Below are 26792 nucleotides of genomic sequence, written 5' to 3'. Positions count from 1 at the left end.
AAATGTCACTTTGTATTGTAATGAAGGCAACCAGGGATTTGAGTTTTACTGCAACACTGGACCTACTTTTTGTCATTTAACTTGACCTCCTTTTTATCATTAGACAAGATAAGCGGATATTTTGAGACACATCAGTAATTACTGCAACCGAGATGATGCTCGGGGGGAATGTGTACTGAGCAAGATGTTAAATGGCTACAGTTTGTTCGCAGCTTAATGAGCCAACCTTTATAACACTGCCAAGGTTTGCCAGCAGATCTCCTCATTCAAACCAATTATGTCACTGCGGGTTCTATATATCCACTGTTGTTCTCTTTTTAGTAAGAGGGCTGTGATGTTGCCACCTCTTTTGGGTACTTTTACTTTGTCTATTATGGTCCACATAAGATCATCTACAGTATGGTCTTTTTCAATATAGTGTTCCACCAAGGGGGCCGTTCTTTTTTGTGTCCTGATGTCAGAACGATGTTCCCCTATCCGTATTTTTATAGCCCGTGTTGTCATCCCAATGTATTTCTTATTGCAGGGGCATTGTATGAGGTACACTACATTGGTAGAGTTACAGTTGGTCAGGTTTCTCTGTTCCCAAGGATACTTCCAGCCTATGTCTATGGCTGTGGTGCGTTGTGTGTATTTACACACAGTACAGGTGCCACATGGTGTGTGGCCCTGGGGTTTGGATGTATTCCAAAGAGTGTTTGTACCCGCAGTAGGCGGTGATTCTTTATAAGTATGGACTAGTGAATCTCTTAGATTTTTTCTCCTCCTTATAGTGAACTGTGGTTCTGGTAGTTGCTTTTCATCCTCATTGAGTATGTGCCAAGCCTTCCGTATTTCTTTTTTTAGGCGATTAATTATTGGAGAATGACTGAATACTGCTGTAATTGTTTTGACAGGTTGAGGGTTATTTCTCTTGGTATGTTTCTTGCCCGCTTTTTTTCTTGTTTAATGATTTTATATGGATAGTTTCTCTCAAGTAGATTGTTCGAGAGCCTAGTTGCTTGTGTATCATATTCGACTCTTGAGGTACAGTTCCTACTGAATCGGAGGAATTGCCCAAAGGGCAAGTTCTCTTTCAGAGACCTTTGGTGAAAACTGTTGTAATCCAACAGAGAGTTTCTGTCAGTGGGTTTTTGAAAAACCGTTGTCTCCAATGTTTGGCCTTTTCTGGTAATCTTTAGATGAAGGAATGTTGCAGAGGACATACTTGCCTCAGAGGTAAATTTTAAAAAGGGGTTCAGTCCGTTAATCCACTCAATGAAGTTGTTTAAAGTTGTTTCGTCTCCATTAAAGAGTAAGAAGACATTGTCGATATAACAATGCCAACTTATTATATTGGTTGTGAAAGGATTCGTCTCTGAATATATGTGGTTCTCTTCAAAATTAGCCACATATAGATTTGCTAACGAAGGTGCAAACGTAGCGCCCATGGCTGTTCCAGCTATCTGTTCGTAAAAATTATCCCCATTCATGAAATAGTTCTTGGTTAGGGCTATTTCTGCCAGCTGCATGATCAATGTCACCGGCATATCTAGTGTCTTGGCCAGTAGTATGCTTTCAATAACCCTTAGTGTTTCTCCTTGAGGGATCTTAGAGTATAATGACTCTATGTCCATAGTTACTATGTAGATCTCTTCATTCTCCAAAATAAGATTGTCTATGTACACCAGAATGGCTGTAGTGTCCTTAACATAGGAGCGCATTTTGCTGAACTCTTCTCTCAAAAAGAAGTCGGTAAACTGCGAGAGAGGTTCTAAGATAGAGCCAATCCCTGATACAATGGGGCGACCGGGATTTGGAAGGGCGCCCTTATGTATTTTTAGTAGTGCATAAACAGCAGGGCATCTAGGGTATTTTGGCATCAAAAAGGCTGATTCTTTGGTACTTATATGTCCTTCTGCCTCCGCTTCTTCAATGATTGGGTTGATCAGAGTCCTGAGCCTATCTGTTGGGTCACTTCCCAGTTTCCTGTATGTGGTCTGGTCATCTATTAATGTATGTACCATTCTGTCATAGTCAACTTTGTCCATGATGACAATGCCCCCCCCCCCCCTTGTCAGCGGGTTTTATGGTTATATCTGAGTTCTTCTTCAGTTCTTTAAGGGCTAGATCTTCCTGTTTGGTCATGTTGTGATAGGTTCCCCGGTTGTCTTCTGCTTCAATTTCATCAAGTTTCTTGAGAATTAGCTTTTCAAAGGTCTGTGATTCTACACTTGTGCTGTATGGTGGAGGATAATATGTGGATTTGTTGTGTAGTCCTGTCACATCTGTGGGTCCATTGTGTGTGTTCTCCATGAAAAACTGTTTAAGCCTGATCTTTCTCATCAATTGGGTAATCTCAATTCTTGTCTGAAAAGGATCATGGAGAGATGTGGGAACAAAAGAAAGACCCTTCTGTAACACATTCAATTGAGTGTGTGAGGGAGTGAAAGTGGATAGATTGACCACCAAAGATTTTCTCTCAGGTATTAGGGGTTGTACTGTGGGATTGTGTTCTGCTGGTACCACCCTTTCCCTCTGTTCCTGGTGACCCTGGGTGATTGGTTCGGCCACCTTCCTCTGTCCCTGCCTCATCCTCTTGGGGCCTGAAAACCTCAGGCGTTGCCACCTCTATGTTGCTGGTTCCCAAATGTGACGTTACTGCCCGTTCTGTCTGCATCTTCATCAGAACTCCCACTGGAAAAGTTCCAATTTCCAGGTCTTGGTCTGTTTCTTTGTTGTCTGCCTCTTGTAGTTCCCATATTCGGGGCATTGGTATTCTTTTCTTGTTCTTCATAATATGTATCCGTTGTATATGGGTATTTCTTCTCATGGGAAAAAGCTGCAATGTCTTTCTTCAGTTTAGTTACCTTTTTGTTTAAATTAAGGTCTTTGAAGTCTTTTATTGTAGCATCCAGGGTTGCCATATTTTTCAGGTAGTCACCATCATCATTTTTGTTGTTATCGCATCTTGTTTTGCGATAATTTCATTAATCAATCTTTCAGACACTGTCTTTGCTGTGTTGATGATTAATGTGATCCAGTCTCTGGTACATTTATTTGAAATGAAACAACAGTCCTTCCTAAATTTAAGTTCTTCAAGGAAGATTTTGGGTTCTATCCTAATAATGAGTCCATTGGGTGCTATGTGTGCTCGAAGATATTCGGTCATTATGGCCCCGGGTAGTTCTGTTCTAATCAGCGTTTTCCGTAGTTCTTCCAATTCATTCCATTCATCTCCTTTGGTGGCTATTGCAGCCTGTTGTTCTGCGCCCAGTATAGAAGGGTTTGCAAGAATCCCTTCTACTAGCTCTTCAGCAAATGCCAGACATGCAGCTTCTGCCATCTTGTCAGTGTTTTGTCGGTTTAAAAATTTGTACTCTCTTCTTATGTGTGATTCGTGTTTAAAGTGACCTACTGGTGCACTAACTCGTGGTTTTTGACGCCGCCAGAAGATAGAGTAACCACAAAGGGGAGTTTAAAGGCAGTTCCCTCCTGCTTATGCCAAATTATTGTAACATTCAAACAACAGAAGGTAAAGTAATTATGAAGTTATTCCTATGGCATACTCTCATACCAATTGATAGGGGCCCTAGTTGGTGCTGCTGGGCTGACTACAAGTGGTGTAGAGATCTTGTCCCTAACTCTCTAAAACACTTTCCTGGTGTCTAGTACGTGCACACCAATTGGAGGTTGATCCTTTTACTTTAATTTATCGCCCCAATATGTGTGTCTTATCATAAAAACACAAGAACAAAACACCCACAGCAACTGCTTTGGAGAACATCTCCTTACAAAGAAAATTAAGGGCTTGTTTAAAGAAATTCAATCTGTTATCCACACGTATTGTGTTTCACCTAAAGTTTGGGCTAGCGAGGTATACGTGTTTTGCCCCTTGTTTTTATGAAAATCTTTTTCCCACTGACCACTGTTCTCCAAAGCATTGATAAGACACACATATTGGGGCGATAAATTAAAGTAAAAGGATCGACCTCCAATTGGTGTGCACGTACTAGACACCAGGAAAGTGTTTTAGAGAGTTAGGGACAAGATCTCTACACCACTTGTATGTGGAATGAGACCTTTCGGAGCAGGAGTTTGGAACACATGTACAAACTATGCAAAGAGATGATGAGGCAGCTTTGAACAAGATATGGGTACACTGAATAGCAGGCGATTGCAGCCTGGACCTAGAAGTGCAACAAAGCATAGCAAGTTATACATGCCTTCTGGAAGATTTTTATGAATCCTCTTAAGATTACTGCTACTGGTTTCATAAAGAGCTTGAGTCATGTTTCCGAATCTGACAGATTCAGATAACTATTACAGCATCTCCACCCTCTAAGACAAAGAACTGCAAAAGTATCTGAGAAGCCTCGAGTAAGTTAGTCAATGGTCATATATGTTAGAACGTGGGAGTTTGTTGTTTTGCTTGTCTGCCTGTTTGTGCATGTTTGTGAGAGTTTGGGTGAGTATGTGTGTTAGTTCATGTGTGAGAATATCTGTCCCATGCGACAATACAAGTATGGCTATTTGTTATATATTCATCTCTTAGAGAAGGTTAATTTTCACATATTAGTTATTTATATATTATTATAAGTGTACAGGTAACATATGTCATAATAGGGTTTACCTTATACGTTTATGAACATCTGCCATAAGAAATACATTATTAGAGAAATTAAAAGGACACTGTAGTAAACAAACGTGTTATGGTTCAGGTAACAACACTATAAACATGTTATGGTACGTTGCTATATTCAAACTTGTATTTGTTTTCCTTGTTGCTACTCAGGTGGTAAAAGTTAGATCAACATGTTATGGCGTGCCCTGACCAGCCTGGAACCCATCAAGATTCTAATACTCTGCATATATAGATTAGACTGTGTTCAGTTGAGAGATTGATCCTGAATTCTCCTGGAAAGGAGGGACTCTTAAGTTATTAATACATATACTCATAAAACTCAACTGCATTCCTGGACCTCTTTACTTCACTATCCATGTGTTTATCTATATGTGTGATTTTGATTCTATCTCCCCTCTTGTAGGCGTGAGGTAATATGCATGAGGGAGTGTGAAAGAGTGAATATATGCTTGTCAGATACCCTTTACTTCTACTCCCTGCAATTACAAAAATGACAAAATATTGTTATGACTCAAACTATATCCCTACCCCCACTTCAGTTGCACAACCTTCAACCCTTCCATTTGCTTGGAGGAGAGTATTACCCTCCAATATATATGGCTTCAAGTGACATAATCTTGCAAGAGGAAGCAAGACGAAGGTTATTGATATTTTTGAATGTTCACCTTTCCGTTTGGAAAGAAACTCTCAAGAGTCAAGAACCATCCCCTTGCAACATTAAAACATGCTCAAAGCACCACTTACAAGGGAGTGGCAAGGACACTTTAGGCTGTACAATCATATTTCCTGACTCTCGAAAGGTGCATTTCAAGGACACAATTCCTTATGTTATAACAAACCCGGTGGATTGGTCCTGGCTACTGGGTTCTCTAACCTCACAGTGGAATTCCTCTAGTAATTCTTATCATCTTTAATGAACATTCAAGAGAAATCATATCCCAGAACTCAAAGGGTTACACTAGCTTTTTGAACAATTCTGAGATTTTTCCCCAGTGTAATGTCTTGCAACATTGTTTTGTTGCAGGGGGTATGGATGCAGTCTCATTCAAACAATTAAGGTTAATCCTTATTTTAAAAATAAAAAGCAAAAAAGGTTACCTTGGGTTGCTCCCATAGTGGTCTACTTATTGGAATTAATATTGTTATAATGGGGAAGACATTCTGATTACAGCTTACCAGTTGAATCATGATGATTGCTGCCATACTATAAGTATCCCAAACAGAGCCATGTGTCTTAATGCCCTCTATATAATATTAAAATCATGGTATAAGATTAGAGACTCTGACTATATTTTAATGTCAGGGGATCTAATCTGTTGGTGTCTGCAGATACTAGCTAATGCTGAAATCATAACAAAAATTAAGGGGAAGGATGCTTTCTGCACGAATGGTAGTCGCTGGTCCTCCCTTATGTCGGCCTGGAATTTCCTTAAAGTAAACACTAAGAGTATGGGAGATTTGCCTGCTAAGTCCACATGCAGCAATGGAAAAGTCGAATATTGGATTGATTAATTCTTTAGCTCCAATTCCATTGGGCCTTCGCCTCGTTCTCTTCAAATAAATAAAAACACTAAGAGTGATCATGCATGCTTGGTATTGACTGTGAGGTTAAAAGGCTCAGCTTTCACTCACAAAGTATAGGTGCTTGGAGACTAGTGCATCGGGGCAACCAGATTTACAGGTCTAAATATACGTTTGCTAAGTATAACAGAGTAATACGTTCATAAATGGTTGATGGTCTATTTAAGAAACATAAAGCGGTAGGGATGGTGGAGATATTTACACAACTCTCAAAAGAGGCATTAAACTAAATACCCAAGAAGGTTACTTTGGGGAGCACTGCACTCTCTCACGCCTTTGACCATTTGGTGGCTGGAAGCAAGAGGCTCCTTAGGAGTGAACTTGGACTCCTTGCTATAAACAGTGAATTTCCATTATTTCTGAGATTAGAAAGTATGAGGTTGACAAAGCAATACTATAAGAACAGCTTAAAGCAGTATTAAAGAATCCTAAATGTGCGTGATTATTAGAGTATGTTATGAATGGGCCATCAAAATTAATCATATTGATTCTGGAAGGCTGTAACTTGTTTCGGTAAAAGGACGGATGGCATTATTGATAATCCGGTTAAAGAATAGTAGTGGCTATACCACTTTCGGTAGGCATCCTGTAGATCTAATATGTCTCAGTTAACGTTTTATCTAAAAATGATGTTGCCCTGGAAGGGAACATTTGACCTGGAAGAGATTGAAATAAAGATAAAGAAGTGTAAACCCAGGGACTTAATTTGGGGTTTGACAGGGGTAGCCCTTGACGGATTCCCCCTCTGCTACCCTAGACCTGCCCATGAGACCCCTGGGCCACTAGACAAAGAGGCAGTGCCAAGAACAGCTATATATGTTGCACCTGAAAAAGGTGGTTGTAATGCAGCTAAATGTGCCACATCTTTTTTCACCTGGAATCTAGATCTTGTTAGCTGGAGAAATAACAGGGATGCAGGAAAAAACATAAAACCACCATAACTAACATGTTGGCAGTCCATTAGTGAAAAATGGCTTACCAATTGGGTTCAGAGGCGGGGATGTCAGTGCAGCTCATACCCAGTACTGTAGCAACGGGAAGGGTGTGGGGGCTAGGTCTGCCTAGCTAGTAATGTGTATGAGCAGTTGACAGTGCTCAATGGCAGCACAGCATGACCACACATCTCATCAGTGTTTCTCGTTGTCTGATTTGCACATCTAGTGTGCCACTGGGCCTGTGATGAGAGGGGTGTGCTCCAGTGGATTATGTCAACAATCATGGCTGGGCACTGTGTGACAAGACCCAGATCTACGAGACCTGCATCAAAGTCACACTGTAAATAGATGCAAGGTGAGATAAGTAAACCATCTGTTACTTCCTCAAGCAATATTTATAAATATATATATATATATATATATATTTGGAAGGTTTGCTCAGGGGCTTGTATAACGTGTTCATTTTAACCTAAGATCTTATATGTATGCAAAGTGCTCGGTCAAAGGGTTCAATTTTTGCACTGCAATACTGATATATCTCTTTGTACAACACTTGTTACAAATGTGTGTTCAGTCATACGGCCATTCAACTAGAAATCGTGTGCTGAGAATAGCAAACACTGATACACAAACACCTCCCAAACCACACATCATCCAATCCTTATCAATACAGACATCATTGCACTGCACAACACTAACATTAACGCAAACAAAAACGTGTTTATAATGCTTGTCTCTGAAATGTGAAACAATAGTGTAAAAACATTTACCCAATGTGAATTTTGGCGACAAATTCAACAGTTTTACTTTGAATTGAAGAGGAATATCGGAAAGATTACACTTCCCTGGATACAAACTGGGAATATCACATTCGTTTTGGCCAAAGGGCATGATTCTGGTGTTGGTGAACGAAGCATGTAAGCTCCTCTGTTAGTACCAAATTTGATGGCAGAAAAAAAGTGCAGAGCATCTGAGCGGCCCTCTGCTTCATTTAAGAGTAAGGTGTTCCAGTGGCCTGCACCAGCTGGACATAACAATGTGTAGATCAGCTTGACTGTCTTCTGAAATTTCCAATCAGCCGCAGTTTATTTTAGGGTGCCCTAAAAAAGAGGACCGTATCAGAGACTCAAAGTGGCACCTGGAACATCTTTGCGGTTCCATGTCATAATGTTGCTGTGAAAAAAACACCAGGTAGGCAACTGTATTTTCCTGATCGTTAAAATTCTTTCCCCAAATATTCTAAGAGGGTTATCATTATATATTATTACTACTAATCTTAGAATATTTGAGGGAAGTGTTTGATTGTCTGGAGGGTGCATTTTTAGTGAAATGTCACCACATGGTGGCCATTTCCCGAGGCAACATTATAACTGGATACCGATGTGCTCTTTGCAAGTTATCAAATAATCCAATGCCACACGGGCACTGAGTTGATGCACAGGCTGTCACTCAGAGGGAAAGTAGTCTCATGGTGTGTTGCTCATGCACAAACCCGCAATGTAAATGCCTTCATGATGCAAATCTGCTGAAAGCTCATTACATTAACATAGGGTTTGCAACAGTAATGCACACGTTTGATGCTAGTTTATGAGCACAGGGTAGACAGTGTTATTATGGTGTTTTATGTTGTGCCTCCTTTTCCACAGGCTTTGAGCTTTCACACTGTGAAGACCCAGGTGTTCCACAATTTGGATACAAAATCAGTGACCAGGGTCATTTTGCCGGGAGCACTATCATCTATGGGTGCAACCCAGGCTACTCTCTGCATGGAAGCAGTCTCCTGAAGTGCATGACAGGAGAGAGGCGGGCATGGGATTACCCACTGCCATCCTGCATCGGTAATGTATTTTTATACATTTTTTTTTTCAATCAAATGGTGCATTAACTTCGTATACATTCATTACACGAAACATGACCAATCTGATGAAATTGAATAGAAAGAAAAATGAAAAACGCAAAGAAGTGTATTTCAATGTCGATTGCACTTATACAATATCTGATCAGCGTCTTCATTTGTTTTTAATAATGTGACATAGGTTTTAGCACATCAGAACTGTGATATAATTTTCTCAAAGAAAGTATAACCACATTCAAACGTGTTTTTGGTTGAACATACAGAGTTAACCCTTTCCCTAACTATTCTTCACATTCTGGTTGGTGAGACACATTTAATTATTGAGCCCATTCTATAATTAGGCAAAGTAATATCCCCCGAATATTTAGGTAATACAAAGCTGTGCAAAATAGACGTTGCTTATTGATCACTCAGTACCATGTTGCAGCGTAATAGTATTAAAAAATATGTAGTGTGATATATTAAAAAGAAGACATTTCATACCTGGATGCAAAAACTATGACCAGTGTTATGGAAGATGTGTGGGGCATGAACATTTACTATTTCCATGTTGTACGCATTGCATTGTGATGAAGCACGTCGGTGTGGTGTGTTTGGGAATTGCACGTTGCACTTACTCACACATCAGAAGCCTTTGTAACTATCAAATTGTAAGTACGTTTATCTATGTTGCATCAATTCAGAATATTTGTTATGCCGATATACAAACACACACACACACACACACACTGGGCCTCTTTATAAGTATGGTGGTACAGTAAGAACGGCGCCTGTAGTGCTACCGGCACCGTTGCTACCGTACCGCCATACTATGAGTTGTACTCGCGGGTCGCGTTCTGCCCGCCAGGTCAGACCTGGCGTAAAGTGCGGCACCCACGAGCACAACTCGTGGATGCACCGGCACTGTTATGAATGGTGGCGGTGCATCCGAGCTCCCCATTCCTATTCATCCCTATAGGGCCGAATGGGGAGTCCCTTATTACGGGCACCCACTAATGGGCAATAACCGGGTCCGCCAAACTCGGCATGTCCCGGTAATTGCCCATTCGCAGGTGGCGGTAAAATCACAGGTTTGGGGGCAACCGTGCCTGTGTTACAGGCATGGCTACCGCCAAACCCGTAATGAGGCCCACTGTCCTATTATTTAAGGTGGTTACTTAACGTTATGCTGGGAAATCTCCCATAATATTCAATACAAATGCATGCAGCTTGCATAGGAAAATAAAAAATAAAACACATCTTGCTTCCTTATATCACGCTAATATTTGTTTCTATAAAATCAAATCTGAATACATATTGAACAACCTTCATTAAGTAAACATCCAAATTATCACTGTTTCTCAGCATCTCTTAATTTGCTGTAGCACCATTGAGAAAAATAATTTAACAAACATTTCACTTGATTCTCTCTTACACCATTGATACGTGTTGGCATCAGAGACAGAGACAACTATACATTGGATTCAGATGTATATTTCTTATTTTAGGGGGAATTGTACTCTAAATGTATGGCCCTGTTAGTTTGCCATGAATATAAAATATAGGGTGTGATGTTGGTCTATCCAGTCCACAGGGTTGGGTTTAAGATTAAAGCTTCTATTTTTGGAGAGCACATAATCTAGGTTAATTTAAAGAGTCGTGCAAACATGAGAGTACAACTCTGAAAAAGAACAGGAATCAACATTTCATTTCTACTTGGCATGAGGAGTCAGCTTAAAACAGACCCTTTATTTTCTGTGCATTGTTATGCGTAATAATCACATAGGGTATTTACATTGATATTATTTTCTTGGGAAAAAGGGGGACACACTAACCTTCTTCCTATACTATCTTAAGACGTACAACTCTCTTCAGGATTTCTCCTTTTATGTATACTATCATTTCAACAGGTCAACAACTCTAACAATTCCTGCAAATTGAGAAACCTTATATATCATACTAAAAAAGTGGGCATTCATTAGCCTTGTGAAAACTCAGGAATGACCTTTATTTGGCTACTATCAGAGAATATTATATGTCCTATGCTTTGCAATCATATATTCTGGGACATACTTTCTTTAAATATACCCTTACAGCCCTTCAGTGTACAGCTGGTAAAGGATTCCACAAAAGACATTCCATTTCTATCATGGGTTTTAACTAATTCTTGGGACATATATCTAAAGGCACAGGAGTTTATTATACTTTTAGTTATCTTTTAAAGGCACAGGACAGGTAGTATCAGCCATAACTCCATGCAGCTCTGCCAAACAAGCACTGCTTCCAAACGGTCTCCCACTTTCAAAATTACTCTCAGAGAAACTGCTTTTCTCTCATAATGTATGTTATATATCTGTACCATTATAACAGCTTGAATATTAAAATTCAGAAAAAAAATGATGCACCCACATGCGTCCTTAATGTTCTAATAACTGGTAATATGAAGAAGGTATTGAAATATATGAATGTATTAATAATGTGCCCTTATTTATGTATCATTGTTCTATGTGTAAGATGTGTACATTCAATGCATTTAAATCTGATTTTATTTTTTGGCTTCATGGTAAGTCATTTTTGTCATGATAATATCACTTAGGACCCTTGAAATATAATGCCATGAAAAAGACACACAGCAGATGGCCATCTATTCCAGTTCCACTGTTCAAAAGTGTGAGGACCAGTTAGAATTCAGGGATTTTGGTGCATTGTCTTACAAAGAAACAGATTCATAACCTTATGTGTGCCCTAATGCATTAGTGCCTGCTCTACCAGTGGCACAAAGCAAGTTCAGAGGATTTAAGATATACACCCTTGATCCAAAATCAGACAATTATGAATATCCCATGCTGGTGCCAGGGTACCATAAGCCATGCCTGAGTTAGGGCATGGTTAATGGCTCTGCTCATAATCTTTACAGCCACATCCAATTTGATATTAAACATGCGTCAGCTCCTGTGAGCAATCTCAGCTCTGGAAGGTGAAGTTATTCTGGCCAGACAAGCTGGTCTTGCTAAGTAACAGGACAGTAAATCAAATGGCTAGGCTTCTTCTTTGATTACTTTCTGAGGGTAGATAAGGCCCTCCCCAGAGACAGTCACTCCACAGGAAAATAACCTGGGCCCAGGATTCAAGGACGACACCCATTCAAAGGATTAGCCTCACATCATGGTGCTGCATACCATAGCAGCCTTTTGAGAGGGGGAGGGAGTGAGGTTTGTGTAGAGAGGGTGAGCTCTTTATAATTGGGGAATGATTCCACAACCTTATTTCTCTCTGCGTCTCTCCTTCCTGTCCCCCACACTTCCTCTATTGCAAAGAACTTTGCATTTGATGTCAGAAGGCAAGGTCCACTCATTACAGGAGCAGGCATTGGACGCCTAAAGCAGACTAGCTTTAGTGTAATCACCTGTGGACATTTACCTTTCAAAGAAGTGGTCTCACACCACTTCTTTTATTCACTCTGGAACAAACAACTGAGATGGATTAATTGGATTCATTAGACTTCTTTTGGGGGAATTGTTGTTCCAAATGCCTCAACTACTGATTTAAAGAATTAGCAGTCCAAGACAGAGGAGAGTTCAGTCCCCTAACCACTCCCAGGGAACATTCGGGGTGACCCTTTCTGTGGACCGGGACCTGTCAAATACCACCAGAGCATCTCATGGCTGGGGGAGCTGATCCTGAAAGGATTAATCCTGTCCTCAAGTCTCTGAAGTGAGTATCACAGCTTCTGGAGAACCAGCTGAGCTAATGCTCCCTATTCTGCCACCTCAACGCCAGACGAACTGATTTCAAACCTCGTTTGACACAGAGGAATCCAGATGGTGCTGCTTTCCATCAGTCTTCTGTATCATATTCAAACTGCAGTGCCTCCATTTCAATCCTGTATGATGCTGCACTGCACCCTTGCTGAGCCTTTCACCAGCAAGGCTTGAATCAACTGCTCAACAACGGGGCGGGAAACTGCTGGAGAATATATTGCCATCTCAAAGCATGGGTTACACCACAGATCGGCTCTCTCGTCCTCAAACTGTTGCTTTGCCAATCGCACATCGGGCCAACAGGATCACCAATTTGACATTACCGCCTGTGCACACTGGGGCATCACTCATTGAGAATTCCTGGCAGTTCAACCTGTCTCGACCCGGCTCAACCTCAAACAGATATTTGTGAGCACCTCAACCTTCTTCACCAAATGCTGCCTTCGAACCGCAAAGTGCTACCACATTTGATCCACCTCGACGCCTGCATGCTGCTTGGGCACATGCACTCCAATGTACCCTGGATAGAAGCCAGTCTGCTTGCACTGCTGCTCGAAGCCGGGTTCAACAATTCTTACCTGCCAATGACCCAAAACAAGGTACTATCAACCAACAACTGCACCCGTTGGTCAATTTTGGTTGCTAGAGATTTTCTTTCATTCAAACACATATGCTTTTTCTGGTTTATAATTTGCCTATCTCACCTGTATCCATACTCAGAGTGCTACATTCTTCGATCTATTGCATCCTCTCTGTTCTTTCCATAGGTATTTGCTTGGTACAGAGTTTTTCTATTTAGTTATTTGTGTGGATGCTGTGTTTTATTAAAGTTTCTCTAATTTTATGGAATGGAACCTTGATTGGACAGTCCTTTTTTGGACTCTTATGCTACATTGTGTGGGTCGCTACTGAATCACATTCATACCCCTCTTAAGAACATAGCCTTCCCATGGCCCACGTAATCAAAGGCAATAGAGGAGTATTTCTTAATTGTACCTGCCTTTATGGGTGTGTTGGCTCCTGTTTTGTAGAAGTGTTAGGGCTGAGTTGGCCGTTTGGCTAGTACTCAGTGTACAGTGCAGAATCCAATTTGGCAAAGTACTATAAGGCACTGAATACCGCATTTGTCCAGCTCGGCTTACGGAATTAGTTACTGATTGATGATACTTCTTAGCAAGAGCATGGCTGGACCTGGGCAAAGTGCTTGCCTTTTATTAAATAATACTAGGAATAATCAATGTTTGTATTTACGCAGTTCTGTTTTATGACTGTTTCAGATGACATTTTCTTGCATGAATGCATGTATTCTAAGCAAGCTAACTTTAATATAATTTTTTTGATAGGAACAATATATTAAAGTATTATGATAGTATGAGCCAAATTGAAAAAAAAACGTGCACATTAACCTGATATATGTAAAAATATATGTACAAATTCAAGGGCGTGCCTGTGTCAACATGCATCTCATTGGGTGATGTACATTCACAAAGTGAAGACACGTGAAATGCATCATGCCCAATGCTTTGTAATTACTCATTAAAATGTATGCATGAAAAGTGTGCACACTATATCATCACTCATATGATGCGTACACACAATGAACACATCAGGAGATGCACATACATTTCTATCTTCCTGGAAATCTTGCACATAGTTAGCTGTGTTGCTCAGTAATAAGTAAAGATGGCTACAATGTCACAGAGCAGGTTCAAAGGTCCTGCTTGGCAACTGCTGTGATAGAAAGATCACTGCAAACAGAGGTTACATTTAAATCTGAACGTCTTATCCTAAACCATAAAAAATATGATAAACTACTGGTGGAAGCATACATTCTAATAAAAATACATACCTGTGTTTTGGTATGGTGACCGAATGTTCACACAAATGCTAAAGCCACATCTGATTTGTATCACACACATGTCAACACTGCAAGCCCAGTACAGCTATGGCAATGGCTTTGTTACTTTGAGTCAGACTGTCTTTCTCTTGTCTGCCGGCTGTAAGACTGTGTCTCCTTTTATCCCTTGTGTAAATCTCTCCTGACCAGGGCGTGCCAAACAGGTGCTTGCTGGGAACCAAGCTGCATTTGAAGCTGCTGGATTCAGAGGGGACTGGTTAGGGCAATCAGACAGAACTGAACGTCTGGAGGAAGGATTGCCCCCATCTTGTTCTTCTGTGGGCTTTTCTTTCCTTCCTGTCTCCTGCATTTCCTGCAGAGCAAAACACTTTATGTATTATGGAAGAAGGCAAAAGCCCCCTTAACAGTAATTAGACATCTTAAAGCAGGCTTGCTTTCATGCAATCTTGAGTGACATTTTGCCTATGTATAACGAAGGGGTCTCATACTCATTCCTCAAATCAACTTCAACATTTATGAACAGAAGAATGTGTCTGTACCCTTTTGGGACAACAGTAATTTCCAAAGCCCTCTGCCATAGATTGTCCAATGCAGAGGGAACCACTGCTTCCTGCTAATCCCTAGGGCATATTGGGGGTGGACTGTTCTTGGACCAAGAACTGCAGCACTGGTAACCAGGCTCCTCACTTGAGGTGAAGCACATCCAGTGAAAGAGTTGAAGGTGAGGTGTAGGTGCAGGTGCCAGCTAGCTTCTCCTGGGTGGGTGTGAAGAAGAAAAGGACCAAAAGGACCACTGCTATCCCCAAATCCCTGAATTGGAATTCACAGCATGAGAAGAGGTCACACAGTTAGATTCCTGCATTCTTCCGCATCTTACATCATTGAACATGAATCAACCCTGTTTGAATGTCTTTTAACAACAGGACCCATAGTGCTGCCTTTGGAACAGCTTCAAACCTCGATCTGCTGTGTTGTTGCATCGAAACAGTATGCCACTGCATTGTGTCACCATAGTGTTTCACCTGCTCCGACTACAACAAGGGGTTCACGGCTGTGGAATTCTTTGAACTGCCACATCGTAAACAGTGGTTTGACCCTGCAGCATCTTCATCGTCAACACAGGCTTCATCATCAAACCAACCGCGGTTGCTCCATCCACCTCCATCATTTTTATGCAGCATTGAACCACATTGAGCTTCATCTCAAAGCAACTTTGTGCTGATTCCCCATCTGGATCACCACAATTTGCTGCATCAACACACTTTAACATGCAAAAACAGCACTGAAAAGCCTGGTTTAATGCTGTTAAACTGCCTAAGAACATATGCAGGTACTTTTGAGAGTAGCAGTTATCTTTTGGGAGCGACTGATCAGCTAGCCATGTGCAACCTTTTTTGACAAAGACAAATCCTTTAAGTGATATGTATGCCAATGTGAGGAGTAGGGAGAACATGTATCAGTCGAAGTGACATCAGGGTGTCAATTTTATGCAACAGAATCCCTGAATATTGGCCGATGCTGGAAGCTACCTTAACTTAACTATGCAGCCCCTAAACACACTGATGCCATCATGAATGCCATCACTGATGATATCACATATGACATCATTTATGGCATCACCATTATTGTCATGAATGGTACAGCATGCCGGCAAGCAATGGAGATGCAACCTTTACAAAGTGTGTTTCTGCATATAAGGGTGGATTACAATGGCGAACTTGATTGGAGATTGCATTTAAAAATACTGTCCATTTACAACCATGGTAGTCTTAGAGACCAGAGTAACTATGTAATGAATAGGCACTTACTGTGATGGGCTAATCTACTACCGTTATCACTCTGTTCTAAAAAAAATAGTCCCCTATGCAAAGAAGACATTTTGGTAGTACAATTATATCTTTCCACCAAATTACCAGAGAATACAGCAAACGTGAGAAGGAACAGTTTCTGGACATCATCTTCATATATAAGACTACTTATTGTCAGTATGACACATCAAAAGATATGTGTTAAACATCTTAAATGGTAAAGGTTAGGAATGGTGGCCTATAAAAGTAATCCATGTTGAAAAACACTGTGTGTTGTGAGGGGAGTAATGAATGTACTGAATGGAAGTACATTTTAATCAAATTAGTGCTGGCTGTGAAACCTGACTTTCGCTAAATGTTTTGGACTATGACTTCCATGATCCATTACCATTGCCTATGCTGAGAAAGGCTAGTGAAAGTTGTAATGTAAAAATCTCTGGAGATCCAAAGGATGCAGAGTCCCGCTGTATAGAATCTGAAATTGCAGATTGCAATGTACAAGACCAGCTTTCTATAGTTAGCCTATCATGATTTTCAATGCATGACAAATGTTTTTGGACCTTAATAAAAAGACATAACATATTGTATCTGGTGCTCTAATGCAAACTTAATCTCCAAAAAAGTGTTCCTATGGCTGGACCATACCAGCAAAGTCATTGAGGAGGTTGCAGATGGTGTCCTAAGTGATTTCTGATATGATATAATAACTGATGGCCTGTGGCATGTTGAAAGTGATGTCATACGTGATGTAATTTCTGATTTCATCAGTGTGTTTAGGGACTGCTCAATGGGGTTCTCACAGATCATGTGGCATAACTTCCAACACCTGTTGAATTTCGAGGGTTTGTTGCATTAAATTGGCACCTTCAACTAGAGTAGTTTTACTGAATTTCAAGGGTTTCGTCGCACTGAACTCATTCACCTTAGCTGTCCCTTAACTACAGTTTTTTGCCCCTGAATTTGAAGAATTGTGTTTTGCTAATCCTCCCACTTCCTGTAATTCTGTCTTTTTTTCTGATAACATAACTGATGTCATATCGTTTGTTATCAATATCTCTTCTTCAGCTGTGCATCATCAGATTTATCAGGTATTTCATCTTGTGTTGTGTTCACTTAATAAGAATGGATTACTAATGGTGTACTGGGAAGAGGAAGAGGGATTTGTGGGAAATGCTAGTATCTACTATTGGGGTACTGTGACGAGGACATGTGTGGTGTGTGTAGTGGGGGACTATAACAAGGAAGAGCGTGGTGTGTTAGTGGGGGAGTGTGATGAGGAAGAGCGAGGTGGGGCAGTGGGGGACTGTGATGAGGAAGAAGGATTTTGTGGCATAGGTAAAACTACTGTTGGGACTGGAATGAGGAAAGGGAGTGCAAGGAAAAAGGTATGATTACCATTGGGCACTGGGACAAAGAAGAGGGATGTGGGGCTAAGGACATGGATTATTATTGGCAACAGGAAATTGAAGCTATGGTAAAGGTTGGATTGGTAATTAGATACTGTGGTGAGGAAGAAATATTTATTTATTTTGCCATTTGTATAGCGCACCTAACCCAGAGGCATCTGGGCACGTATCTTACATGAGGACATGTAAGATATGTGCCCAGATGCCTCTGGGTCTGAGTGTGAAGTACATTTCTTTCTTAGTTACATATAAGCATAGTAAAGGTTATTGACATGTTAATTTAGTTAAATGACATAGTTGCATATGAAGATGGCAGAGGGATTAATGACAATACAGATATTAACATACATAGCAGGTCGGCTGACCTGGAGACAGGGTTCTGTAGTATTTGTTCTGTGCTAATTTACTGGTTGTAGTGCATGAGTTAGTTACATATTCCCTGTGTAAAAAGGTGGGTTTTCAATTGTTTGCAAAAGTTCCAGAACAAGTTTGCTGATATTAGTTTGGCTGGTAGAGCGTTCCATTGTTTTGCGGCTATTGTAGGGAAGCTACTACCTCGTGCTATAAGTAATTTGAATCTAGGTCTGGCTAGTAGGTTCATGTTAACTGAGCCGGTGGTCCTGTTAGATTGAGATCTGGCCACTTTGTCTGCGATATGTGAGGGTGCCACTGTCATGATGCCTACCTCCAAGGAGCCAGGTCCGACCCCACAACCCCAGAGGCAGGCATCATTTCCCCCAGGGAAGTGCCAGGGGGCCCAAGCTGGGGCCCTTTGGACACAGTCCTGGCGCCATAGGCGCCAGGCTCATGTTGGACCCCTGTCCTGGCGCCTTAGGCGCCAGGCTCATAAAGCTAGACATGTGTTCCAGTGTTTTAAGGTGCATTTACCTGATGCAGACCATGCTGCTACATCCAGGCCCTCTTGAGGCCTGAATGGAAATACTTTACCTGTGGACCTAATTTCCCCTGGGTATGGTCGGGGAAGGATACATACCTGATCGGTGGAAGGATACATACCTGGAACTTCTTCCAAAGCTATTTAAACCACGCTTCGCGTTGTTCTGCTCCTCGCAGCTGGATGCTCACCGTGTCAGCTCCTGCATCTGGACTTCAGCGACGCCTGTCAGCATCCTGGGTCACCTGCTAAGAGAGAATTGGAGAGAAAGAAGACCTTACCTGCTAAAGCTGCATCACGGAGACTTCACACCGACGATCCTGAAAGGGAAGACATCATTTTAAAAGCATTTTGCTCCGATCGCTGCAGTGCTGCATTTCACTCACCTTTCCTGGGCACCTCCATCTTCAGCAGCGATCATCCTGATCCGCAGCCACTTCCCAGAGCCTAGAGAGAAAAAGACAAGAACACAAGGTGAGAGAAGGAAGGGAATAGGAAAAGCTCAGTTTCCTTCTAAGACTTACCTGTTGGGTCATTCCCATTTCATTTCGGGTCCTGCCGCTTCCTGGCATTCCGGACCCCGGCCCCTATGGGGAAAAAAGACAAAGACATTGAATGAGCGAATGCAAAGACATTACCCGAACGCTCATCCAGAACTTACCTGTCATTTACTGGAACTGCACGTTTCACTTCGGGTCGGCGCCATATCTCTGGCATTCCGAACCCCAGCCCCTAAGGGGAAAAAGACATAAGCGTTAGCGCTTGCTGCAATAAGACAATGAACATTATTATTAAGTTTGAACTTTTGAACTTGCTACAGAACTCTTACAGCGCCTTACCTGAATAGTCAAGCTTATTTGAACTCCCATCAAACCTCAATCCAGTGAAGTAACTGGGTTTCAACGCGCCCCTGCATCAGAAGCAGGATGGAGAACTCATCCTTCCAGACCCTAAGGTGAGACTTCACGGGGAATCGAGGAAGGGTATCGTGGAGGGTTGGAAGGGATTGGGAGGCTTGAGCATTATTCCGTCAGTAGGTAATACTCCCTTTTCACGCACAGGGGAATATTCCTGCGCACCAGTGAGTCCATCTTCAGAGTCCTGCGCTTCACCATAGAAGAAGCATCAGCACTCGAAGCCAGACCTGCGCCTCTGTGGGAATCAGGTGAGCGTGACAGAACGCGAAGCCTACCCACAATTTCCCACCCGGGCGCTATGGAGACTTCCGAGACAGATCACCTGGCCCAGCTTTTGGGGGAATTACGGGCAGAAGTGCACTCAGCCCGCCAGGAGACTAACGCTCTCAAAAGAGAACTGATCCTATCCAAGGAAAGAACAGATGACCTGGCCAAAAGGTTATTGCAGGCCCAGGCAGGGCACACTCCTTTACCTAATTCCGGAGATACTTCCACATCAATGGGTTTGAATAACCCGGTACAAATCAATCTACCTGGACACATGCCTTTGGCCCCGCCTGAACGTTTTGCGGGGGATCCCAAGAAATATGCCGACTTTATGAACCAATGTCGTTTACACTTTCTATGCAGACCCGGGGCCTTCCCTAATGACCAGACCAAGGTAGCCTTTATACTATCTTACCTCAGTGGCAGTGCTGCCGATTGGTCTATTCCATTGGTAAATCAGGATGATCCCATTCTCCAGAATTTTCAGGGTTTCCAGGCCAGCATGGAAAGATTGTTTGCTCGACACTCTCAAGGACAGGCCCTTGATAACGAACTGCTATCCTTACGACAAGGTAATCAGGATCTTCTGTCCTACGTTGCCACCTTTAATAGACTGGTTGTGGAAACTGGATGGCCAGAAAACAAAAGGATCACATTGTTTCATCAAGGCCTGCGTGGAGAGCTTAAGGATGTTCTAGCTCAGATAGTAGATCCACCCCAGGTCTGCGCAGACTGCATAGACTTGGTGGTTCAACTTGATCACAGACTTCAAAATAGAAAAGCAGATCGGTTCAAGTACGAAACCCAAGTACCGATCAAAACCCACGCTAACTCCAAGAGTACCAACATATCCGAACCTATGCAAATCGGCGGTGTTAAAGGACCATTAACACAGAAGGAACAAGAGAGAAGGCGGCAAATGCAACTTTGCCTGTATTGCGGGACTTCCGGTCACTTTCTTCGAAATTGTCCGGTTAAACCACCTAAGAAGGTGGTTGGAGCCACTGATAACGATTTATTGACACCTGATTCGGGAAATGACCTAGCCCGACAAGCGTAGGGGTCCGCTTGCCGAGCTTGAAAACAAACTCTTTGACCTCGCATTTTGTCATGCCAATGGTGCTCGTGGACCCAAACCAGCCTCAGCTGTTGCATGCTATAAAAGCATACATCGACAGTCGAGCTATTGGAAATTACATAGACCGTGAATTGGCTTCCAGGATTAAGCTCCCTCTCCGCCCGAAAGTAACCCAAGATGTCATTACTACAGTAGATGGAACCGAAATAGCCTCAGGGCCTGTAATGCATTCCACTGTTGAAATGACACTGGTGGGTCAGGATGGACATTGGGAAGCAATCGTGTTTGATGTGATCAAGGCCCCACAATTTCAGGTAATTCTTGGAATTCCTTGGTTAGAAACACATAATCCCAGAATTGACTGGCGAGCAAAGAAGATAGGTTTTCCTGATTGTGAACCAACTTGTTACCCAAGAAATCCAGTTATGGGTCTAGCCTCAGCAACTTCCACCCCTGTACAGCTACCGTCAGAATACCAAGAATTCCAAGACGTTTTTCAGAAGGAACAGGCTAACACGTTACCTCCCCATCGGTCTTATGATTGCCAAATCGATCTGGTACCCAATGCTCAACTACCTTGTAGTAGGATTTATGTTCTTACGGAACCTGAGAACCTACATTTGCGTCAGTATTTAGATCAGTACCTAGCCAATGGTTTTATTCGCCCGTCCAAGTCTCCTGTCTCCTCAGCTCAGTTCTTCGTGCCGAAAAAAGAGGGCGACCTTAGAACATGTATAGACTATTGCGCCCTAAATCAAATAACGATTAAGAATCGTTATCCTCTGCCCCTGATCCCTGAGCTTATCGACCAGGTGAAAGACGCTTGTGTGTACACCAAGTTAGAGCTCCGAGGAGCTTATCACCTGGTGCGTATAAAAGAAGGCAACGAATGGAAGACTGCATTTCGCACCAAATTTGGGCTCTTCGAATATCAGTTGATGCCCTTCGGTTTGTGCAATGCACCTGCCGCCTTTCAGTACTTTATGAATGATGTTCTTCGGGAACTTATCGACGTCTGTGTCATTGTTTATATTGACGACATCCTGGTGTACTCCTCTTCAGAATCCGATCACAGAAAACATGTTAGGGCAGTTCTTGATAAATTGCGCCAGCACAGACTATTTGCAAAGCTCGAAAAATGCGTTTTTCATACCACAGAAGTGGAGTTTCTCGGATTCATCCTGACACCTCAAGGAGTCCGAATGGACTCGCGAAAAGTGGACGCCATCCTCAAATGGCCATCTCCTAGCTCGGTGAAGGGAGTTCAGAGCATGCTCGGCTTCGCCAATTTCTATCGAAGATTCATCCCGGAATTTTCCCGAACAGTCCAACCATCACAGCTCTCCTCAAGAAAAACAAACACTTTGAATGGACACTTGAGGCCGAACAAGCTTTTCAGGACCTGAAAACCAATTTCACCTCTGCACCTATATTGAAGCACCCGCACCCAGATCTCCCTTACATTGTGGAAACCGACGCATCCAGTTCGGCCATGGGAGCTGTCCTGTCGCAAAGAGACCCAGAAACTAACCAACTACACCCTGTGGCCTTTTGGTCCAGGAAATTTTCTCCTCCTGAAATCAACTACGCAATTACCGACAAAGAGTTACTGGCTATTAAATCTGCTTTCAAGGCTTGGCGTCACTACCTTCTCGGGGCAAGACACACCATCACCGTAATTACGGACCACAGAAATTTACAGTATTTAAAGACGGCCAAGGCTCAATCTTCACGACAACTCCGATGGGCTCTATTCTTTGCGGAATTTGATTTTGTAATTACCTATCGCCCTGGCTGCAAGAATGGTAAAGCGGACGCCTTATCCTGGATTGGCATGGAAGAACCCAATTCGAGTTTAGAACCTGTGCCAATCATACCAGAACAAAGAATCTTAGGCCTAACTTCATTGCAAACTACTGAGGACATCCAAATACAAGTAAAACAACTTCTAGACTCTTCAGCCTTACTGGAATGGAGTCAAAAGGGTCCTCATTACACCGTTAAGGATGACTTACCCTACTTCCAGGAGCGGTTGTTTCTGCCTAGTAAAGAATTGCAAGAACTTGTTATTGCCCATCATCATGAATCATTAATGGAAGGACACCCTGGTATCGCTAAAACAGAGGAAAAAATCAAACGCCACTTCTGGTGGCCTTCTTGGAGAAAAGACATAAAGTCTTTTGTATTGTCTTGTGGAATTTGCGCCCAAAACAAGGGTCAAAAGAAAAAGCCAGCCGGCCTACTTCAACCCTTGGATATTCCACCGGCACCATGGCACACCTTGTCAATGGACTTTATAACTGACCTGCCTCCTTGTGCTGGTTACAACACTATCCTTGTAATTGTGGATCTATTCTCCAAAATGGCCCACTTTATCCCTTTAAAAGGTTTGCCCTCAGCTTCCACCTTGGCCAAGGAATTTCTGGAGAATATAGTTTGCATACATGGTTTCCCTTCCATATTAGTCTCGGATCGTGGAAGTCAATTTATCTCCCATTTTTGGAAGAAGTGTTTCCAACTAGCACAAATAGATGTGCGGCTATCCACCAGCCACCACCCCCAGACCGACGGACAACCCGAGAGAACCAATCAGACTCTCGAGCAATATCTTCGGTGCATGTTACACCAATCCGAGTTAAATTGGAAAGACATCCTTTGGATCGCAGAATATGCATACAACAATTCAGTGCATTCTGGAACCGGACAAACTCCTTTTTATACTTTGTATGGTCACCATCCTCGGACCTCTGATCTAGATCCACCTCTGACCCTGGAAATGCCCGCAGTAAATCATCTGCATTCCACAATAACCCAAGCCTTCAAAGAAGCTGCAACTCATTTACAGCAAGCCAAGAAAAAGTATAAAGAAAACGCTGATTTGCACCGAAGTAAAACTCCTCCTTACCAAGTAAGAGATCAGGTATGGCTAGCAACGAAACATTTACCCCTCAAGGGCCCGCGAACCTTCAATCCCAGATTCATAGGACCTTATCCCATCAAGGCTATAATCAATCCCGTGGCCTTTAAACTGGATTTACCGTCTAACATGCGTATTCATCCAGTTTTTCATGCATCACTTTTGAAGCCAGTACAACCAGGGACCCGACTGTCCAAGCCTCCAGACCTGTTCAAATTGAAGGGGAATTAGAATTCGAAGTTAAAGACATTTTAGACTCCAAGGTGTTAAAGTCCAAACTCTTCTATCTTGTTGACTGGAAGGGAAATGGACCTCAGGAGAGATCGTGGGAGCCTAGTAACCATGTTCACGCACCTCGATTAATACAAAGGTTCCACTGGGGATTTCCGAACAAGCCAAAACCCCCGGAGGAAACAACCTTGGGAGGGGCCTTGAGGGGGGTACTGTCATGATGCCTACCTCCAAGGAGCCAGGTCCGACCCAGCAACCCCAGAGGCAGGCATCATTTCCCCCAGGGAAGTGCCAGCGGGTCCAAGCTGGGGCCCTTTGGACACAGTCATGGCGCCTTAGGCGCCAGGCTCATGTTGGACCCCTGTCCTGGCGCCTTAGGCGCCAGGCTCATAAAGCTAGACATGTGTTCAAGTGTTTTAAGGTGCACTTACCTGATGCAGACCATGCTGCTACATCCAGGCCCTCTTGAGGCCTGAATGGAACTACTTTACCTGTGGACCTACTTTCCCCTGGGTATGGTCAGGGAAGGATACATACCTGATCGGTGGAAGGATACATACCTGGAACTTCTTCCAAAGCTATTTAAACCACGCCCGATCAGCAACTCACACTTCGCGTTGTTCTGCTCCTCGCAGCTGGACGCTCACCGTGTCAGCTTCTGCATATGGACTTCAGCCACGCCTGTCAGCATCCTGGGTCACCTGCTAAGAGAGAATTGGAGAGAAAGAAGACCTTACCTGCTAAAGCTGCATCACAGAGACTTCACACCGACGATCCTGAAAGGGAAGAGATCATTTTAAAAGCATTTCACTCCGATCGCTGCAGCGCTGCATTTCACTCACCTTTCCTGGGCACCTCCATCTTCAGCAGCGATCATCCAAATCCGCAGCCACTTCCCAGAGCCTAGAGAGAAAAAGACAAGAACACAAGGTGAGAGAAGGAAGGGAATAGGAAAAGCTCAGCTTCCTTCTAAGACATACCTGTTGGGTCATTCCCATTTCATTTCGGGTCCTGCCGCTTCCTGGCATTCCGGACCCCGGCCCCTATGGGGAAAAAAGACAAAGACATTGAATGAGCGAATGCAAAGACATTACCTGAGCACTCATCCAGAACTTACCTGTCATTTACTGGAACTGCACGTTTCACTTCGGGTCGGCGCCATATCTCCGGCATTCCGAACCCCGGCCCCTAAGGGGAAAAAGACATAAGCGTTAGCGCTTGCTGCAATAAGACAATGAACATTATTATTAAGCTTGAACTTTTGAACTTGCTACAGAACCCTTATAGTTCCTTACCTGAATAGTCAAGCTTATTTGAACTCCCATCAAACCTCAATCCAGTGAAGTAACTGGGTTTCAACGCGCCCCTGCATCAGAAGCAGGATGGAGAACTCATCCTTCCAGACCCTAAGGTGAGACTTCACGGGGAATCGAGGAAGGGTATCGTGGAGGGTTGGAAGGGAGTGGGAGGCTTGAGCATTATTCTGTCAGTAGGTAATACTCCCTTTTCACGCACAGGGGAATATTCCTGCGAGCCAGTGAGTCCATCTTCAGAGTCCTGCGCTTCACCATAGAAGAAGCATCAGCACTCGAAGCCAGACCAGCTCCTCCGTGGGAATCAGGTGAGTGTGACAGCCACTATGTACAGGCATGTGTGTGTCAGGATAAAAGTTTTGAATTTGATATGTTCTTGTACCGGTAATCAGTTGGCATTCTGTCTAATTGTGGATATGTGGGTGGCTTTGGGAATGTTGAATGCCGCTCTGAGGGCATTTCTTGTAGTACCTGAAGTTTTTTGATATTTTGAGTCTTAGTTACCACCATAAAGGGCATTGTAGTAGTCCAGTCTAGTCAGAATGTAAGCTCTGGCCAGAGTAATGCAGCTGTCAGTTGACAAGAATGATCTGTAAGCGTTAATGATCTCACAGGTATATGTTGTTGCTGATGCAGTGTCATTAACTTGTTTAGTTAATGTGAGTGATGAGTTCAGGTATAATCCGGGGGTTTTCACTTATTTGCACACTTTCATAGGGTCACCGTCGATGTTGAAGGTTTTAAAGGTTGTTTAGTTTAGTGAGATGGAATTGTGAACCCATGAGGATCAACTCCGTCTTTTCGTCATTTAATCACAGACCATGGTGAGCCATCCATGCTTGGATGGTTAGGTTTGTTTGTTTGTTTGTTTATTGAATTTCTAATGCACACCAGACCCGGAGGTAGCAGGGCGCAGCAAAGGTTATGCAAGGCTTACAAGGTTACATAATGACAAACAGTATAAGTTGACATGTGAAATACAAAATAGGTAGGGCTCAGAATATATAAGTAGTAGATTTCAAAAAAGTTATTTAGATCGTAGTGTACAGTAGTATACAATAGTTTACAATAATGGGAGGTAAAGTGTGCTAATGTGCAGTAGTTTCAGTTGAGACTAATCTTCAGTCAGTCAGATTGAGGTGGGTGATGAGGTTCTTTCTGAAATGTGGGTAGAGTTAATCAGCTCTCAGCTCGTGTGGCAAGGAGTTCCAGAGTTTAGCAGCCTTTACAGGGAAGCTATTGCCGCCAATCTTGGAAGATTTGAATCTTGGTACCACCAGGCAGTTTGTATTGATAACTCTGGTAGGACTGCTGGAGGTTCTTCTTGACAATTTGTCAATTAGGTAGCTGGGAGCAGCATTGTGTAA

General features: G+C 42.7%; 1 protein-coding gene across 5 annotated transcripts in view; it reads left to right on the top strand.

The window, feature by feature from the left end:
* The window catches only part of CSMD3 (CUB and Sushi multiple domains 3), a 3270409-nt gene that overhangs the window by 2020263 nt on the left and 1223354 nt on the right, over window positions 1-26792 (top strand). For all 5 annotated transcript variants that reach the window (XM_069621531.1, XM_069621530.1, XM_069621528.1 and 2 more), the window contains one exon: window positions 8787-8978. In XM_069621531.1, coding sequence (XP_069477632.1) covers window positions 8787-8978 — 192 coding nt within the window. The remainder of the gene's footprint in view (window positions 1-8786; window positions 8979-26792) is intronic.

The sequence above is a fragment of the Ambystoma mexicanum genome, chromosome 5q, assembly GCF_040938575.1.
Source record: "Ambystoma mexicanum isolate Mex_15411 chromosome 5q, UKY_AmexF1_1, whole genome shotgun sequence".
NCBI classification, from domain to species: domain Eukaryota; kingdom Metazoa; phylum Chordata; class Amphibia; order Caudata; family Ambystomatidae; genus Ambystoma; species Ambystoma mexicanum.
Note: the sequence above shows the minus strand (reverse complement) of the source record. Positions and strands in the feature narration are given on the sequence as shown.